Genomic DNA, 16,703 nt, shown 5'->3' with positions numbered 1-16,703 from the left:
AGCTACGGATCACTTCTACTAATATCACATGAAAATTACAAACTTGCATTTATAGAATACCATTCCAAATCTCAACTTTCCAAACTGCTCTGCAGCCAATTTATCTACAACAGCAAATTTATCTACAACAAGCTCTCAATGACGAGTGATGGTGATTGAGGATTAAATGGTGGTCAGGACACTGGCAGACTTTCCCCATTCTTATTCAAAATTTTGCATTGGTTACATATAGGTCTGTGGGTTCACACTGGAGATCACTTTTACTTTCCAATGGCAGACCATGCTCTCTCAGTACTGCAGTGGAGTGTCAACCCAGACTTCTGTTCCCAAGTCTCTGAATTGGGATTTGAACACACAAGTTTAACGCAGAGCCAATGTCACACAAGGTGACATTGCGTTTCTAGCAGTAACTTGAACCAGTTTCTCTACTCACTCACACATTGAACCAGATCCTTTCCTTACTTGCTCGCTCAACATAGCATCAAACTGAATAATTGGCAGTTTAAAGAGACAGGATCCCCTGTGGCTGCCTTCATTTGCAGAGATAGAGAATAAGAAAAGCAAGGTGCTTATGCTGGAACTTTATGTATAAAACATTGAGTAGACCACAGCTACAGTATTGCATGAAGATATGGTGACCATGTTATAGGGAGGATATGATTGCTTGACAGTAGAGGTGGTTTACCAGAATAAGGACTGACGACGGGCTTTTGCACAAAACGTCAATTTTCCTGCTCCTCAGATGCTGCCTGACCTGTTGTGCTTTTCCAGCACCACTCTAATCTAGACTCTGGTTTCCAGGATCTACAGTCCTTGTTTATACCTTACCAGGGAGATAGTGAGAAAGGATTTCCATCTGAGACTGCTACAGTTGAGAACAAACAGTCCAGGCAGGCAGGGACAAAGCAGAAAACAAGGTAAGACTGATAAATTAAACTGCATTTATTTCAAGGCAAGAGGTCTAACAGGGAAAGCAGATGAACTTAGAGCAGAGTTCGGAACATGGGACTGGGATATCATAGCAATTACAGAAACATGGCTCAGGGATAGACAGGATACAAATGCTACAGGAAGGATAGAAAGGAAGGCAAGAGAGGAGGGGAATGGCATTTTTGATAAGGGAGAGCATTACAGCTGTGCTGAGGGAGGATATTCCTGGAAATACATCCAGAGGGGTTATTTGGGTGGAACTGAAAAATAAGAAAGGAATAATCACCTTAATGGGATTGTACAGTAGACCCCCCCCCAATAGTCAGCAGGAAATTGAGACACAAATTTGTGAAGAGACCTCAGTTATCTATAAGAATAATCGGGTGGATATGGTAGGGGATTTTAACTTTCCAAGCATAGACTGGGACTGCCATAGAGTTAAGGGTTTAGATGGAGAGGAATGTGTTAAGTGTGTACAAGAAAATTTTCTGATTCAGTATGTGGATGCACCTACTAGAGAAAGTGCAAAACTTGACCTACTCTTTGGAAATAAGGCAGGGCAGGTGACTGACGGGTCAGTGGGGGATCACTTCGGGTCAGCGACCATAATTCTATTAGTTTTAAAGTAGTGATGGGAAAGGATAGACCAGATCTAAAAGTTGAAGTGCTAAATTGGAGGAAGGCCAATTTTGACGATTTTAGGTAAGAGCTTTCAAAAGCTGATTGGGCGGAGGTAAAGGGACGGCTGGAAAATGAGAAGCTTTCAGAAAGGAGAGAACGAGAGTTTAATTTAAATAAATGTGAAGTGCTGCATTTTGGGAAAGCAAATCTTAGCAGGACTTATACACTTAATGGTAAGGTCCTAGGGAGTGTTGCTGAACAAAGAGACCTTGGAGTGCAGGTTCATAGCTCCTTGAAAGTGGAGTCGCAGATAGATAGGATAGTGAAGAAGGCGTTTGGTATGCTTTCTTTTGTTGGTCAGAGTATTGAGTACAGGAGTTGGGAGGTCATGTTGCGGCTGTACAGGACATTGGTTAGGCCACTGTTGGAATATTGCATGCAATTCTGGTCTCCTTCCTATCGGAAAGATGTTGTGAAACTTGAAAGGGTTCAGAAAAGATTTACAAGAATGTTGCCAGTATTGGAGGATTTGAGCTGTAGGGAAGGGTTGAATAGGCTAGGGCTGTTTTCCCTGGAGCATCAGAGGTTTATAAAATCATGAGGGACTTGGATAGGATAAATAGACAAAGTCTTTTCCCTGCGGTGGGGGAGTCCAGAACTAGAGGGCATAGGTTTAGGGTGAGAGGGGAAAAATATAAGAGGGACCCTAGGGACAACTTTTTCACGCTGAGGGTGGTGCATGTATGGAATGAGCTGCATGAGGAACTGGTGGAGGCTAGTACAATTCTAACATTTAAAAGGCATCTGGATGAGTGTACGAATGGGAGGGATTTGGAGGGATATGAGCCAGGTGCTGTCAGGTGGGACTAGATTGGGTTGGGATATCTGGTTGGCATAGACGAGTTGGACCGGAGGGTCTGTTTCCGTGCTGTACATCTTTATGACTGCAAATGCTGGAGATTGGATTTGGGCATGAGATGCTGGAAAAGCACAGCAGGTCACACAGCATCAGAGAAGGAGAATTGACGTTTTGGGCAAAAGCCCTTTCTCAGGAATGAGGCTTGTGAGCCAAGAGAATGCAGAGACAAATGGGAGGCGGGGGGGTTGGGTGAAGATAGCTCAAAGTACAATAGGTAGACTGAGGTGGGGTAATAGTGATAAGGTTGGAGAGGAGGGTGGAGCGGATAGGTGGGAAGGAAGATGGACAAGGAGGACAGGTCATGAGGGTGATGTCGAGTTGGAAGGTTGGATCTGGAATAAGGTGGGGGAAGTGGAAAATGAGGAAACTGGTGAAATCCACATTGATCCCATGTGGTTGGAGAGTCCCAAGTGGGAACATGAGGCATCCTTCCTCCAGGCATCACGTGGTTAGGGTTTGACGATAGAGGTCCTAGGCCTCCTCCATTGCCAAACCCTAACCACCTGACGCCTAGAGGAAGAACGCCTCATCTTCCGCCTTAGGAGCCTCCAACCACATGGGATCAATGTGGATTTCACCAGTTTCCTCATTTCCCCTCCCCTCACATTACCCCAGAATAGAATTAGCATAGTTATATCTTTGTTGACTGGTGCAGATATGATAGCCTCCTTAAAACCATAAGTGGGAACATGAGTAGGCTATTAAGCTCCTCAAGCATGCTCCATCATTCAATAAGTTCATATCTGTCCACACCAGCACCTTGTCTGCCCAGATGCCTTCACCTACATAAACCTGTCTGCAAAAATACAGTGTTCAAGGAGAATAGGGGAATGAATTATCTTTCTAATGGTCTGATTTCCTGTGACAACAGTATGCGCCATCTGCAAAATATACTGTGGTAATCACCAAGGTTCCTTCAACAGAGCCTTCCAAATCTAGAATCTATCTAAACATCATGGCATAGACAGAGAACACAGTGGCCTAACATCTTCAACATATTCTAGCTCACACCACTTGTTACAGCTAACCTGAGAATGCAACTTTTAAAAAAAGGTTTTGTGATTTGCACATGAAAGTAGTGAAACTATCATGGTATTCGAACAGATGAAAGACTCAACAGACAATCAAGGTATTTTTCAATGTATAATTTCAGTTACATCACACTGAAAACTTTTGCTATAAATTCTGCGCCTTACAATTGTGTCCTCCACAACCACCTGATGAAGGAGCGGTGCTCTGAAAACTAGTGTGTTTTCAATTAAACCTGTTGGATTATAACCTGGTGTTGTGCGATTTTGAACTTTGTACACCCCAGTCCAACACCGGCATCTCCAAATCATGAATCCATACTTGGCTGAGTGACAGTAAGCAGAGGGTGATAGTTGAGGGGTGTTTTTCTGACTGGAGATCTGCATCCAGTGGTGCCCCACAGGAGTCAGTGTTGGGGGCATTGCTGTTTATGGCTTACATAAATGATTTAGACTTCAATGTAAGAGAGTTTATCACTAAGTTTACAGATGTTATAAAAATTGATGGGGTGATAAATAGTGAGACGATAGCCTTAGATTACAGGAGGATATAGATGTGCTGGTCAGATGAACATCAGGCAAACGGAATTCAAACCAATAAACATGAGCTGATGCACTTGAGCAGGACAAACAATGTAACTGTATGCACAATGCAAGGTAAGAAGCTGGGAAGCACTGAGGATCAAAGGGACCTTGGTGTGCATGTGTACTGTCCCTTAGAAGTAGTCGGACAGGTAGATTAAGGCACCATATGGAATGCTTGCCTGTATTAACCAAAGTTTAAAGAGTAAGGTGGTTATGCTAGAACTGTATAAAAATGTTAGTTTGGCCATGGTTAGAATATTGTGTATAGCTCTAGAATCCACATTATTGAGGGATGTGATTACAGTGAAGAGGGCAAGGAGATTTACCAGGATGTTGCCTGGGCCGGAGTGTTTTAGCTAAAAAGACAGACTGGGGCTATTTTCCTTGCAGCAGAAGAGATTGAGAGGGGACAGACTGAAATGTATAAAATTAAGTGGTATAGATAGGATAGACAGGAAGAAACGTTTCTCCCAATGAAGGGTCAAGGATCAGTGGACATAGACTTGAGGGAAGGGACAGGCAATTTGGAGGAGATGTGAGGAAAATCATTTTCACCAAGAGGGTGGTGGGAATCTGGAACTCACTGGTTGTAAGGATGGTAGAGTTTGTAGTAGTATTTAGTTGTGCACTTGTGATGCAAAGGCATATAAGGCTATGGACCAAGTGCTGGAAAATGGGATTAGAGTAATTAGGTGGTTGCTTATGACCAGCACAGGTTAAAGATGGGCCAAAGGTTCTTTTGATGTGCTGTAGATTTCTGACTCTATTCCCATGCTTTCAATTAGACTGGGACAATGCCAAACCACAGCCCATATTCAGAATTTTTTGAAAACAATTAACTTTCCAGTTTAAAAAAAAGACAGGACAGGACTTGTTTCTAATATCTCAAACTCAACTGAAAGCAGGTAACTTATGCTAATAAGCAGAAACAAGCTGTCAATTAACAGGAATTCACGAATTAAACAGGAGAAAAGTATGGTTATATACAGCACGAGAACACTGCACACAGACTTCCTAAAGGCTAAAGCAACGTGCCTTGAAAGGAAGAGAACAATTCCTTCATAATAAAATCTGAGAATATTCAATTCAGTTGAGGCTAGAGAGTCAGAGCGGAGAGAAGCAGGAAAACAAAGTCAGTTGCTGGCGAGCGGGCTGGAGGTTTGGGGTGGGTATGAGTACAGGATGGAGAAAATGAGACGGATGCTGGGGAGATGGATAGAGGTGCCAAACAGGCCAAAAGGGCAAAGAGTGTGAGCAGATTGTGGGAGGGAGAGGAAGTGTTGACAGAGACCATTCTGTGGAAAGTAGAAGTTGAACAAAAAGAGCAGAATGGCAAGGGGCAAGTGGCTTAGCAATTGAGTAGGTGGGAAGTAAGCTTAGAGCTTGTAACTATTTAAAGTGAAGAGAATTATTTTCTGTTGGTAGGTTGTTGATCTTTGAAATTCCCTTTGCTGGTGAGCAGTGGAGGCTGGGTCATAATTGAACTTTTCCGAGGCTGTGTTAAACCAAAGTGGATGAAATGGAGTTGAGGCCACAATCAGATCAACCATGACCTTATCAAATGGTTGAGCAGGCCTAAAAGGGCTGAACAACCTACTCCTGTTCCTAATTTGTACATTCATACATAGGGATTGAGCAGGAGGCCAAGTGGAGCTAGGATTGTCAATTCAGGTTTGACGCAATATGGAAGATTTGGTCATATGACAATGAATTCCATTGGTTTTGATTAGGAAAAGCTCAACCATGTGACATTTACCCACTCCCTGGGATAATGTTATTTCATTTACCTTGACGGTACCAGTGTCACTGAATGCCAAGTAAAATATTTTGTTTTCTACTTTATAATGAGACGAATAACAATTTGCAAATTGAAAGAAAAATGATAAAAGGTCTAACCCATGCGACTGTTAAATGAGATCGATTTGTCCGATATTTCAATAAAATTGACCCCAATGACAAACATCAAATCAACACCATAGATCAAAGAAAAACATTCTTGCTATTTTTGTCCGTAATGAAACAATAGAACTGGAGGCAACAATAAATTGAGGATTCTGACATAAGGAATATAGAGACATTAATATAATATCCAGAGAGACCACAAAAACAAAATACTGTGAATGCTGATAATTTCAAATAAAAACAGAAAATGCTCGAGAAATTCAGCAGAAAAATAGAATAACATTTCAAATCTAATGACACTTCTTCACAACCCAATGAGAAGTCACTGGAGTTGAAATGTTGACTCATGTTTCTTTCTCCACAGATGCTGCAAGAGCAGAATCCCTCGAGCAATTTGTTTTCATTACAGGAATACCAAAATTGGGAATGAAACACTACAAGGCATAACATACTTAGAAAATATGAAAATGGAAAAGAGAGCTGGCATAGCTCTATTTATTTGAGATAGCATACACAATAGAATGAAATTATAGTTTTTGGTGAACCACAAACAAAATCCTCGTGGACAGAAGTAAAATGCAAAGATCAATCACATAAACAGGGGTAGTCAAGAGACCACGTAATAGTGAAACAGGCAGCTGCAATGACTAGTTTACACTGGCTCTCTTACCAGCAGTGGCTGACTCAGTGCATTAGATGGTGAGCAAGTATAAATAAAGGAAGTTTGACAAATGCACAAAATAAGTCACAGGAAAGTGGCAACTGGAGAGTGGACGCAGCAAAACCAGGTCCTTAAATCTGAGAATATGGTGGAGTAAATATGAAGGTGCTTTTGTGACCTTCACAAAAGGGAGCAGCGCAAAAGAGGGAGCTGGAGACAACGAGATCAGAAGCTGAAGCCTGGAAGTAGTAAATAGATGCAGTAAGGTGATTACGAGTTTTATGTCCCCACCTTAGCTCCCAATATATCAAACCTGGGGGCCAATAATACACCGAGAGACTATGAATGATATACAGTATAACCAGTTTCACTTATTATAACTTGGGATAATCATTGGGTGCTGTTCAAAACATTTGAAACTTAGGAAAACAGATGGCAAGATAAGAGATGCGCAGTTGTAGTATATGGATACAGTGGACACCTGTGAGCTATGTAGCAAACACATCTGTTGCATCTGAATATTAAGGAACTTGACTCAGAATTTGATTTGGGGTCCGAACTTCGGATACCATTATGCATTCGGATGCGCAAAATTACCTACATGCTTCGCTCATGGCAATTGCCACACTCATTCAGATTTGATCCATGATCACTGACAAGAGGGTTTGAACTGTAAGAGAGGCAAATGTGGGGACCCAGAAGCAATAAGCAGCTTCAGGCCTTTCAACTGTTTAACAGGTATGGCATTTTTGTGGGGACAAACGCAGGAGAACTTGGAGGACCCAGTTGTGGTGGCCCACATGAGTACCAGTGACATAAGCAGGGCGAATAAAGAGGTCATACAGAGGGAAAATGGACAACTAAATGTGTAAGTATAAAAGGACAGTGACAAAGTCATAATCTCGGGATTCCTACTTGAGCCACAAGCAAATTGGGAGGATCAAAATGCAGAATCAGTTCAGGTGAAGCAAGAAACAGCTAAGTAAAGAAATGGCAGATTAAACCAGCTTCTTGGTGCCACATCATCAGATTTATATTGTCCTACAGTACACCATGACATAATATGGGCAATAAGAGGAAAGATCATGCAATAACTGTGGGAAATTTTAACAATGAGGATCACATGAATCAAGCTGGCAAAGCTCGTGTGGAGGATGAGCTCAGCTCACCACCACCTTTTGAAGAGCAACTAGAGAGGAACAATAAATGCTGGCCCAGCCAGGAATACTCACATCCAATGAATGAAACCAAAAAATGAGACAGTTGCTCAGAACATCACATTCTCAAATTAACCAGTGAACAGGCTATTTGGAACCAGTAATGCGTAGTGAAACAAGATTAATTAATTATGACCTCACAGTAAGGCATCCTCAAGGTAAAAGTAATCATAAGAGAATTTCACAGTCTGAGGGTTTAAATAAATGATCTGAAACCGAGTTGGTAAAATGGAATGGTAAAATAGGTTAGACAGTAAGATCAGAAGGAAACAGTGGCAGACATTTAAGAATCAGTACAACCAGAAGATATATTCCACTGTGAAAGAGAGAGACTTCAACAGAAGTATGGACCATTTCATCTAATTAAGGAAGTCAACATAGAACAATACAGTGCAGTACAGGCCCTTCGGCCTGTGATGATGCACCGATCTGAAGCCCATCTAAACTACACTATTCCATTCTCGTCCATATATTTATCCAGTGACCAGGATGATATCAAATGAAAACAAGAAATGTGCACAGATTAATGGCATGTCAGAAAATTGGAAGAGTTTTAAACTGATGAAGGAAATTAAACAAAAGCAGGAAACATTGGAGAATGAGAGAAAACTAGCAAGAAATACAACAGATTGTGATGGGGACCACTTTAGTCAGAGGCACAGACAGATGTTTGTGGCCAACAGCAAGAAATCAGAATGGTGCGTTGCCTTCCTGGTGTCAGGATCAACAATACCTCTGAGACAGTGCAGAATATTCTCAAATGAGAGGGGGACCAGCAAGAAGTCACTGTGGACATTACAACTAACATCACAGGAAGGGAAAAGGATGAGATTCAGAAGGGAGAATATAGAAACTTAGGCAGAAATTTAAAAAAAAGGTCCTCAAGGGTAGTACTATCTGGATTACTCTCAGTGCTACACGCTAGTGAGTGTGGGAATAGGAGGACAGACCAGATGAATGTGTGGCTGAGGAGCTGGTGTATGGGAGAAGGGTTCACATTTCTGAATCATTGGAATCTCTTCTCGGCTAGAAGTGACCTGTACAATGAGGATGGATTGCACCCGAATTGGAAGGGGTCTAATATACTGGCAGGTAGATTTGCTAGGTTTAAATATTTTTGGAGGGGGATGCAGTTGGGACCCAGGGAGATAGTGAGGCAAGAGACCAGTCTGAGATTGCTACAGTTGGGAAAGGGAGCAAGTTGAACAGTCAGGGTAGGCAGGAACAAAGCAGAGCACGAGGTAGGACTGATGATTTAAACGTATTTATTTCAATGCAAGAGACCTAACAGGGAAAGCAGGTGAACTCAGGGCATAGCTCAGAACATGGGACTGGGAAATCATAGCAATTACAGAAACATGGCTCAGGGATGGACAGGACTGGCAGTTTAATGTCCCAGAATACAAATGCTACAGGAAGGCAGGCAAGAGAGGAGAGAGAATGGCATTTTTGATAAAGGATAAACATTACGGCTGTGCTGAGGGACAATATTCTGGAAATACATCCAGGGAGGTTATTTGGGTGGAAATGAAAAATAAGAAAGGAATGATTACCTTATTGGGACTGTACTGTAGACCCCCGCAATAGTCAGCAGGAAATTGAGACACAAATTTGTGAAGAGACCTCAGTTATCTATAAGAATAATAGGGTGGTTATGGTAGTGGATTTTAACTGTCCAAACATAGGCTGGGACTGCCATAATGTTAAGGGTTTAGATGAAGAGGAATTTGTTGTGTGTACAAGAAAATGCTCTGATTCAACATGTGGATGTACCTACTACAGAAGGTGCAAAACTTGACCGAGTCTTGGGAAATAAGGCAGGGCAGGTGATTGAGGTGTCAGTGGGGGAGCATTTTGGGGTCAGTGACCATAATTCTATTAGTTTTAAAATAGTGATGGGAAATGATAGACCAGATCTAAAAGTTGAAGTTCTAAATTAGAGGAAGGCCAATTTTGACAGTATTTGGGAAGAACTTTCAAAAGTTGATTGGGGCAATTGTTCACAAGTGAAAGGGATGGCTAGAAAATGGGAAGCCTTCAAAAAATGAGATAGCGAGTGCCCAGAGACACTATGTTCCTGTTGGGTTCAAGGAAAGGCTAGGTGGTGTTGGAAATGCTGGTTGACTAGAGAAACTGAAGGTTTTATTAAGAAAAAGGAAGCAAATGTCAGGTATAGACAGCAGAATTTCAGTGCATTCTGAGAAGAGTATAAAGGCAGTAGGAGTATACTTAAGATGGAAATCAGGAAGGCAGAAAGGGGATATGAGATAGCTTTGGCAAACAGGGTTAAGGAGAATCCCAAGGGATTTAGAAAGACTTTAAGGACTAAAGGCTCCCTCAAAGTTCAGCATGCTGTCCCCATGTGTGGAACCTCAAGAGATGGGGGAAGATACTAAATGAGTATTTTGCATTAGTATTTATTGTGGAGGAGGACAAGTGAGATACAGGATGCAGGGACATAGATGTCTTAAAATGCATAAAGTGGTTAAGTCCTCAGTACCTGATCAGGTGTACCTTAGAACACTGTGGGAATTTAGGCAAGTCATTGCTGGGGCCCCTTGCTAAGATATTTGTCAATCATCACAGGTGAGGTGCCAGAAGACTGGAAATTGGCTAACATGGTGCCACTGTTAAAGAAAGATGGAAAGGAAAAGCTTGTACCAGTGAGCATGACATTAGCAATGAGTAAGTTGTTGGAGGGAATACGGAGGGACAGGATTTACATATATTTGCAAAGGCAATGGCTGATTAGGGACATTCAACATGTCTTTGTGCATGAGAAATAATGTTTCACTAACTTGATTGAGTTTTTTGAAGTAGTAACGAAGAAGATTGATGAGGCCAGAGTGGTGGATGTAATCCATGTGAATTTCAACATGGTTCGACTGTTTAGCAAGGTTAGTTCACTTGGAATCCAGGGAGAATTAGCTATTTGGATAAAGAACTGGCTCGAAGCTAAAAGTCAGAGTGATGGTGGAGGGTTGCTTTTCAGACTGGAGGCCTGTGACCAGTGGCGTGCCACAAGGATCAGTGTTGAGTCCACAGTTTTCCATCATTTATGTAAATGATTTGGGTGTGAACATAGGAGGTACAGTAAGTTAGTTTACAGATGACACCAAAATTGGAGGTATAGTGGACATCAGATTACAACAGGATCTTGATCAGATGGCCCAATGGGCTGAGGAGTGGCAGATGGAGTTTAATTACGATCAATGTGAGGTGCTGCATTTTGGAAAGGCAAATCAGGGTAGGACTCACACATATAATGGTAAAGACCTGGGGAGTGCTGCTGAACAAAGAGGCTTTGGAGTGCAGGTTCATAGTTCCTTGAAAGTGGAGTCACAGGTCGATAGGATAGTGAAGGCAGCATTTGGTATGCTTGCCTTTATTGTTCAGAGTATGGAGTACAGGAGTTAGGAGGTCATGTCGCAGCTGTGCAGAACATTAATTAGGCCACTTTGGAATACTGTACGCAATTCTGGTCTCCCTGTTTGACAAAACAATCTGTCAAATGACATAGATAAATGAAGCAAGTCAGCAAAATTGATAGATGGTATTTAATTGTGGGAAATTGAGGGGTTGTCTAGCTTTGGTATTTGGAGTAAAATAGAATATAACATAAATGGAGAGATAGTGCAATACAAAGGAGTTTGGGTGGTCTTGTACACAGACCACAAAATTAGCCTGCAGGTGCAACAAGTAATTAGGAGGGCAAACGGAATGTTGGCCTTCATTCCAAGGGACATGGGAGGATAGAAGTAGAGAAGTCTTGCTGTGGTTGAACAGGGCATTGGTGAGAAATTTCATTCAGCTGATTCTTGGGCTGGTGTGGTCATATGAGAAAAGGTGTATTCATTTGGATCAGTAGTCAAGAGGGAGAAGGAAGCTTACTTGAGGTTGGAGGAGGCAAGGATCAGACAGGGGCTCTAGAGGGTTACAAGGTATCCAGGAAGGAACTCAAGAATGGACTTAGAGATGCAAGGGGGCTTGAAAAGGTTTTAGGGTTTTCTTTAATCCTACCCACTAAGGCATTCTACACTTATGAGGAACAATAGGATGGCCAAAGTGAGGGTAGGGCCAATCAAGGATAGTGGAGGAAACTTGCACCTGGAGTTGGTAGTAGTAAAGGAAGTCCTTAATGCACTTTGCTTCAGCATTCACTGAGAGGGACCTTGACGTTTCTGAGGACAGTGTGAAACAGACCAATATGCTAGGACAAGTTGATATTAGGAAGGAAGATGTGCTGAAAAATTTGAAAAACGTAAGGATGGATAAGTCCCCTGGGCCAGATGGAAAATACCCTAGGTTACTACAGGAAACGAGAGAAGACATGGCTGTTCCTTTGGTGATGATCTGTGCATCCTCACTGTCCATTGAAATAGTGCTGGATGATTGGAAAGTGGTAAATGTTCAAGAAAGGGAGTAGGGATAATTCTGGGAATTATGGACCAGTCAGTCTTATATGGTGGGCTAAATATTAGACAGGATTCTGAAAGAAAGAATTTATGATTACTTGGAAAATCATATTTTGATTAGAGATAGTTGTCACGCTTTGTGACAGGCATACCTCACAAACATTATTGAATTCTTTGAGGATGTGACAAACCACTTGAAGGTAGAGCAGCGGATGTGATGTACGAGGATTTTAGCAAGGCATTTGAGAAGGTTCCCCTTGGCAGGCTCATTCTGAAAGTAAGGATGCATGGGATGCAGGGAAACCTGTCTGTCTGCATACAGAGTTGGCTGGCCCATAGAAGCCAGAGGTTGATGTGATTGATGGAAAATATTCAGCCTAGAGCGCAATGACTAGTGATGTTCCGCAGGGATTTGTTCTGGGATCTCTGCTCTTTGTGATTTTCATAAATGACTTGGATGAGGAAGTGAAAGGGCGGGTTAGTAAGTTTGCCAATAACGCGAAGGTAGGCGAATGTGCAGATAGTGTGGAGGGCTGCTGTAGGTTGCAATGGGATATTGACAGGATGCAGAACTGGCAGATGGAGTACAACTCGGAAAGAAGTGTGAAGTCATTCACTTTGGAAGGTTGAATTTGAATGCAGAATACAGGGTTAAAGCCAGGATTCTTGGCAGTGTGGAGGAACAGATGGATCTTGGGATCAGTGTATACAGATACCTCAAAGTTGACTCCCAAGTTGGTAAGGTTATTAAGGTGGCATGTGGTGTGTTGTCTTTCATTAGCAGGGCAATTGAATTTAAAAGCTGCAAGGGTATGCTGCAGATCTATAGAGTTTTGGTTAGACTACCCTTGGAATATTGTGCTCAGTTCTGGTCGCCTCATAATAGGAAAGATGTGGAAGCTTTAGAGGGGGTGCAGAGGAGACTTATCAGGATGCTGGTAGGACTGGAGGGCATGTCTTATGAAGAAAGGTTGAGGGAGCTCGGGCCTTCCTCATTGGAGTGAAGAAGGATGAGAGGTGACTTGATAGAGGTGCACAAGATGATGAGAGGCACAGATAGAGTGGATAGCCAGAGACTTTCCCATGGTGGAAATGTCTATCAGGAGGGAGCATTATTTTAAGGTAATTGGAGGAATGTTTAGGGAAGATGTCAGAGTAGTGGGTGCGTGGAATGCACTGCCAGCAGTGGTAGTAGACGGACATTTAAGCAACTCTTGGATTGGCTCATGGAAGATAGTACAATGAAGGGTATGTAGGTTCGTCTGATCTTGGAGTAGCACAAAAGGCTGGCACAACATTGAGGGGCGAAGGGCCTATACTATACTGTACTGTTCCTTGTTCTATGAAAAGAACAGGTGTCCATTTGCGAGGCAAAATTCAAATGCTATGTCAGTCGAAGACATTCACCAACATATCCAACGGGGGATAGCACAAAAACTTTTATTCAAAGGTGAGAGTAAAACTGTAACAAATAGGAACAAGAGTAGGTTATTTGGTCCCTCGCGCCGATCCAAAATTCATTAAGATCAAAGCAGATTCATTAAGATAGATAAAAGTCACAAAGTCCTTCTGGACCACAGAGCAGAATTCACCGCAGGCCAGTGGACAGGTTGAAAAGGACAACCTTTCATTGTGACCTCAGTCAGTGCAGGAATTGAACTCATGTTATTAGTTTCACTCTGCATTGCAAACCAGCCAACTGAGCTAGCCAATCCTGAATGTGGCACTTAAGACTATAGATAATTGAGGGGAATAGAATAGTTTGGAAAGAAAAAAAAAGGGAAGTTGGACAAGCATGAGGGAAAAACAAAGAGAAGGTTATAGTGCAAAATGTGGGAGAAGATGGGAGGAATTATAAAAGTTGATTTGGATGAGAACATAGGAGACATAGTTAGTAGTTTGCAGTTGACGCCAAAATTGGTGGTGAAGTGGACAGTGAAGAAGGTTGTCTAAGATTACAATGGGACCTTATCAGGAGCGAGAAATGGCTGATTGAGTTTAATATAGATAAACAAGAGGTTTTGGTAAGGTAAATCTGGGCACGATTTATACCCTTAAATGGTAGGGTCCTGGGGAGTGTTGCCAAACAAAGACACCTTGTGGTGCAGATGCATAGTTCCTTGAAAGTGGAGTCGCAGGTAGATAGGGTGGGGAAGCAGATATTTGGCAAGCTTTCCTTCACTGGTCAATGCAGCGAGTATAGAGTTGGGATATTAAGTTGAGGCTGTATAGCACATAGGTAAGGCCACTTTTGGAATACTGTGTACAATTCTAGACACCTCACTATAAGAAGAATGTTGTTAAAGTTGACAGGGTGCAACAAAGACTTAAAGATTTTGCTGGGTCTGGAGGGTTTGAGGGAGGTGAATAGGTGGGCCTTTTCCTCCTGGAGCTTCAGTGACTGATGGGTGACCGTACAGACATTTATAAAATCACGAGGGGCATGGATAGGGTGAATAGCCATAATCTTTTTTGCTAGGGTGACAGAGTCCAAAACTTGAGGACAGATTTAAAAAGGACATGAGGGGTAACTTTGTCAAGCAGAAGGCGGTGTGTGTCCGAAATGAGCTGCCATAGGAAATGGTAGAGACAAGTACAACTACAAATGTTTAAGTGGCATATGGATCAGTCCATGAATGGTAAGGGTTTAGAAGATCTGGGCCAAAAGATGGAAATGGGACTACTTCAGTTTAGGATATCTGGCTGGTGTAGACATGTTAGACTGAAGGGTCTGTTTCTATGTTGTGAGATTCTAGGACTTGAAGCGTGCATAAAATGTCTGCTTTTGTCACATATTCTGAGACAAAAATGTATGAAAACTGAAGTTAAGACCAAAAGACAGGAGTAAAAGTAGGTCATTCAGGCCATGGAGTCTGCTCCCCCATTCAGTGAGATCATGACTCATCTGACAACTTCACTTGTACTGGCAACAAAGTCCCAGAATAGTCCTGAAAAACATCACTGTTAAAAGTAACAAATGAACCCTGGGAACCATGACTCAGTTGGGAGCATTCTTGCTTCGTAAGTCTCAAAGTTTCAGGCTCAAAAGCAGATGAGTTGGTCATTATCACATTGATGTTTGTGTCAGCTTGCAGTGCATAAATTGGTTGCAGTCTTTTCTTGATACAATACTCTGCATTAAACTGTAACTGCTTCCTTGATATCATATACCACAACATCCAGCTGCAAGGTCCCACATGCTCTTCCTGTACATAAACAAAAAGAACAAGTTCTAGCACAGACCTATGAGACACATCACTCCTCCATATCCAAAAGGGATTTCACATTATCTGTTCTACATCTCTCCATTACACCATGTGGAAACATTTAGTCCAAACTAAGAAATGTATTATCAATCCAGTTGGTTTGGTTAATTGTCTTGACTGGTAGATCAGTCCCCTCCATCATTCATAGGCCCTGGCTCTCCATGGGGTGAAGAATGATCACCCTTATGTACTGGGATCCAAATCTTAAAATGGATGCAGATATACTAATTATCTTGTCAGTTAATCAAACAAGAATAAACTTGTAATGATCTGTGTTCCCAAAGCCAATTATAACAAATTTTCCTAACAAATGGCCATCATTGATCTAACTGCCTGTGAATAAGAATGTGGGAAAGAGGGAATTTATGAGGAAGGGATGCACAGTACTGGCCTAGAAATGGAGATCCTAGTATATGATTAGACTCAAGTGCAAGCTGTCTTTGAGGCGAGTGTCAGCTTGCTTTTAGGTAAAGGACACACTTGGATAAAATTATGTAAGCTCGACGTGCAACTAAGAACCAAGTCTTTTGCAGATAATACTCTTATGATACACCATATCTCTTTCTTTCAGGCAGTTGAAACAGTCTCGGCTAAGATTTCCTAAAAAGCCTCTTTGCTTCCCTAAGATGTGTGATGTCTGTTCTCATGGGATATTTTCCAACAATCAATTCAGTACTATTCATTTCCTAGAAAGTCACTCGGGCATGGAAGAAAGAGCCACTTCAATTCCAAAAGGAATAGGCATGCCAAAAACAAATAGTTTGGAAATGACTACCATTTGTAAATTGAGAGACACACTCAATACAATAGCCAGTGAATTTATAACAATTTATACCTGCACAATTCTGCAGGTATAGATCTTGGGCTTCAATGATCTCTGCACAACAACTGAATTTAAAAGATGCAGTCACCAAACTAAAACCTAATGAAGAAAGCATTATTTGTCACAATTCCAGCAAGTACGTTCTTATGCAATTTCAAATAATAGCTTATTAAGAACTAGATCACTCCTCACCTCTAGCAGATCGATCATACGTGTCATCTGGGAGTAAATAAGCACACGATGGCCCTGGGCTTTTAGCCGTGTTAGGAGGATGTCAAGAGTATGTAGCTTCCCACTGTCTGTGATCAGGCTTTCTTTGTCTGAAAGAAACACATG

General features: G+C 41.9%; 1 protein-coding gene across 3 annotated transcripts in view; it reads right to left on the bottom strand.

Moving 5' to 3' along the window:
* ino80 (INO80 complex ATPase subunit) overlaps positions 1–16,703 on the bottom strand; it is a 217,764-nt gene that overhangs the window by 31,502 nt on the left and 169,559 nt on the right. For all 3 annotated transcript variants that reach the window (XM_072569373.1, XM_072569372.1, XM_072569374.1), the window contains exon 27: positions 16,560–16,687. In XM_072569373.1, coding sequence (XP_072425474.1) covers positions 16,560–16,687 — 128 coding nt within the window. The remainder of the gene's footprint in view (positions 1–16,559; positions 16,688–16,703) is intronic.

This window comes from Chiloscyllium punctatum, chromosome 4 (genome assembly GCF_047496795.1).
Source record: "Chiloscyllium punctatum isolate Juve2018m chromosome 4, sChiPun1.3, whole genome shotgun sequence".
Classification (NCBI taxonomy): Eukaryota; Metazoa; Chordata; class Chondrichthyes; order Orectolobiformes; family Hemiscylliidae; genus Chiloscyllium; species Chiloscyllium punctatum.
Note: the sequence above shows the minus strand (reverse complement) of the source record. Positions and strands in the feature narration are given on the sequence as shown.